The following is a 2,128-nucleotide window of genomic DNA, read 5'->3' as shown; positions in this document are numbered from 1 at the left end:
CGGTAAGGGCCTCCGTCCCTGCCTCCTCCCCTCCTGTTCCTCTCCCCTGGCCCCAAGAGGTCCACGACACTCTTTGCTCTGACCTCCAAAACCCTCACGTTCTCGCACCGTTTGTCCTCCCCGCTGCAGGAGACTACTGGATCGACCCGAACCAGGGCTGCACCTTGGACGCCATCAAAGTTTTCTGCAACATGGAGACGGGCGAGACCTGCGTCTACCCCAACCCCAGCAGCATCCCCAAGAAGAACTGGTGGACCAGCAAGACCAAAGACAAGAAGCACGTCTGGTTCGCAGAGACCATTAACGGCGGTTTCCACGTAAGCGTCCCCCCCGGGCTGGGTGCTGCATACCGGGAGCGGGGAGGGAGGTTGAGCCGGGGACGGTGGTGGGTGTCTGGTTGGAGGCTTGGGATGTCCTTCCTTGGGGTTACGTTGATGGACGTCGTACGGGGGGGGGGCTGGCTGTTCTAGAGGGCTGTATTGAAAGCTGGGAGTTGGGTCAGTTGGGCTTTGATTTTTGCAGCCGTCTAGGAGCGTAAAGTATGGAAGTGCCCTCAGAAGGCGGCTGGTTGTGGTACCCGCAGGCTTTCACGTCTCGCCTCTTCCCTCCAGTTTAGCTACGGCGATGAAGACCTGGCTCCCAACACCGCCAACATCCAGATGACCTTCCTCCGCCTCCTGTCCACCGAAGGCTCCCAGAACGTCACTTACCACTGCAAGAACAGCATCGCCTACATGGACGAGGAGACGGGCAACCTGAAGAAAGCCGTCCTCATCCAGGGATCCAACGACGTGGAGATCAGAGCCGAGGGCAACAGCAGGTTCACGTACAGCGTCTTGGAGGACGGCTGCACGGTAAGTCCGCGGGCGCCCGCGGGCGCGAGACGTAGGCGATGAGCTGGGGTTCAACCCACGAGGTTGCCGTTGGTTTGGAGGCCTCGGGAGGGTCTAATAACGCCTTTTCCCCCCCCTCGTTTTCCCTCCAGAAACACACTGGCAAATGGGGCAAGACGGTCATCGAGTACCGGTCGCAGAAGACCTCGCGCCTGCCCATTGTAGATATTGCACCTATGGACATTGGTGGAGCCGAGCAGGAGTTTGGCGTGGATATCGGCCCAGTCTGCTTCTTGTAAAAAAGAATTGTTTTATTTGTGTGTTTGTTCGTTTGTTGTTGTTTGTTGGTTTGTGGTTGGTTGGTTGGTTGGTTGGTGGTTTTTTTTTTTTAAACAAACAAACAAAAGAATCCAGCCCCAGACCATAAAAGAAAACTAAAAAAACCCGCAAACCCACCCCAAGGACCCGAGTCCTTTCCCAATCGCTCGTACAACTTCTGCACTGAGTGGCTGCAACGACCCCTCGATTCACGCCCTTCCGCCGGGGACCACCGCCTCGTTCCAAGGCCGTCTGGGCAGGCTGCGAAATAACCCCCCCCCCCCCCCAAAAAAACACATGCAGATGCCCATAGAATTACAGTCCATGGAAGGCACCGCAACAGTTACCTTGACCAAGTAACAGTGCCACCATCTCTTCATGGCCTTCTCTAGCTGCTTCCATTAGTGGTGTGTATCCTTCATCGTTTACCTCTTCCAAGTTAGCTCCACGTTCAATTAACAAAGCTGCCAGTTCGACATGCCCGCCACAGGCTGCCAAAGTCAATGGAGACTCAAAAGAGTCAGCAGGCATGTTCACCTGAGCTCCGCTGTCGAGAAGCAATCTTGCCACTTCCACATGGCCGTCCTAGGAATTAAAAAAACCAAGATCAAAAGACCGTCAAAATAGTAAAATTGCTGCTCTTCTCCGAAGCTTTAAGTAGTCACCCACTCAAATTCCCTCGGAAGACACAGAAAGCAAGAAGTGAGTCACGAAGTCCAAAAATATAATTTAACTTGCTTAAGTTTTCCTAAATGTTTTTCTTAAGTATTTGGATAAAGGCTAAAGATGTACTCTTTAACAGGCACCTGAAAAAACTTCAAACATATTTTACTGAATATGTTCAAAACTAAAATATTGCAAACCACATATCAAACGTGCCTGCCCATGGTGTAAGTAACAAGCCAGTCAACTTCTTCATACCAGACTCAAGTTCAAGTGTTTGGGATCAGCTTCATTGGGGGGGGGGGGGGGAGGAC

At 52.7% G+C, this 2,128-nt stretch overlaps 1 protein-coding gene across 1 annotated transcript in view; it reads left to right on the top strand.

The window, feature by feature from the left end:
* The window catches only part of LOC103921336 (collagen alpha-1(II) chain-like), a gene marked incomplete at its 5' end in the record, with an annotated part of 5,713 nt that extends 4,581 nt beyond the window's left edge, over positions 1–1,132 (top strand). The window contains 3 exons of the mRNA XM_009329281.1: positions 130–317; positions 612–854; positions 986–1,132. Of these exons, the coding sequence (XP_009327556.1) occupies positions 130–317; positions 612–854; positions 986–1,132 (578 nt within the window). The remainder of the gene's footprint in view (positions 1–129; positions 318–611; positions 855–985) is intronic.
* Positions 1,133–2,128: the final 996 nt, after the last annotated feature.

The sequence above is a fragment of the Pygoscelis adeliae genome, unplaced genomic scaffold (assembly GCF_000699105.1).
Source record: "Pygoscelis adeliae isolate BGI_AS28 unplaced genomic scaffold, ASM69910v1 Scaffold617, whole genome shotgun sequence".
Lineage (NCBI taxonomy): Eukaryota > Metazoa > Chordata > Aves > Sphenisciformes > Spheniscidae > Pygoscelis > Pygoscelis adeliae.
The sequence above is the reverse complement of the archived record's forward strand: the minus strand, read 5'-3'. Positions and strand labels throughout refer to the sequence as shown.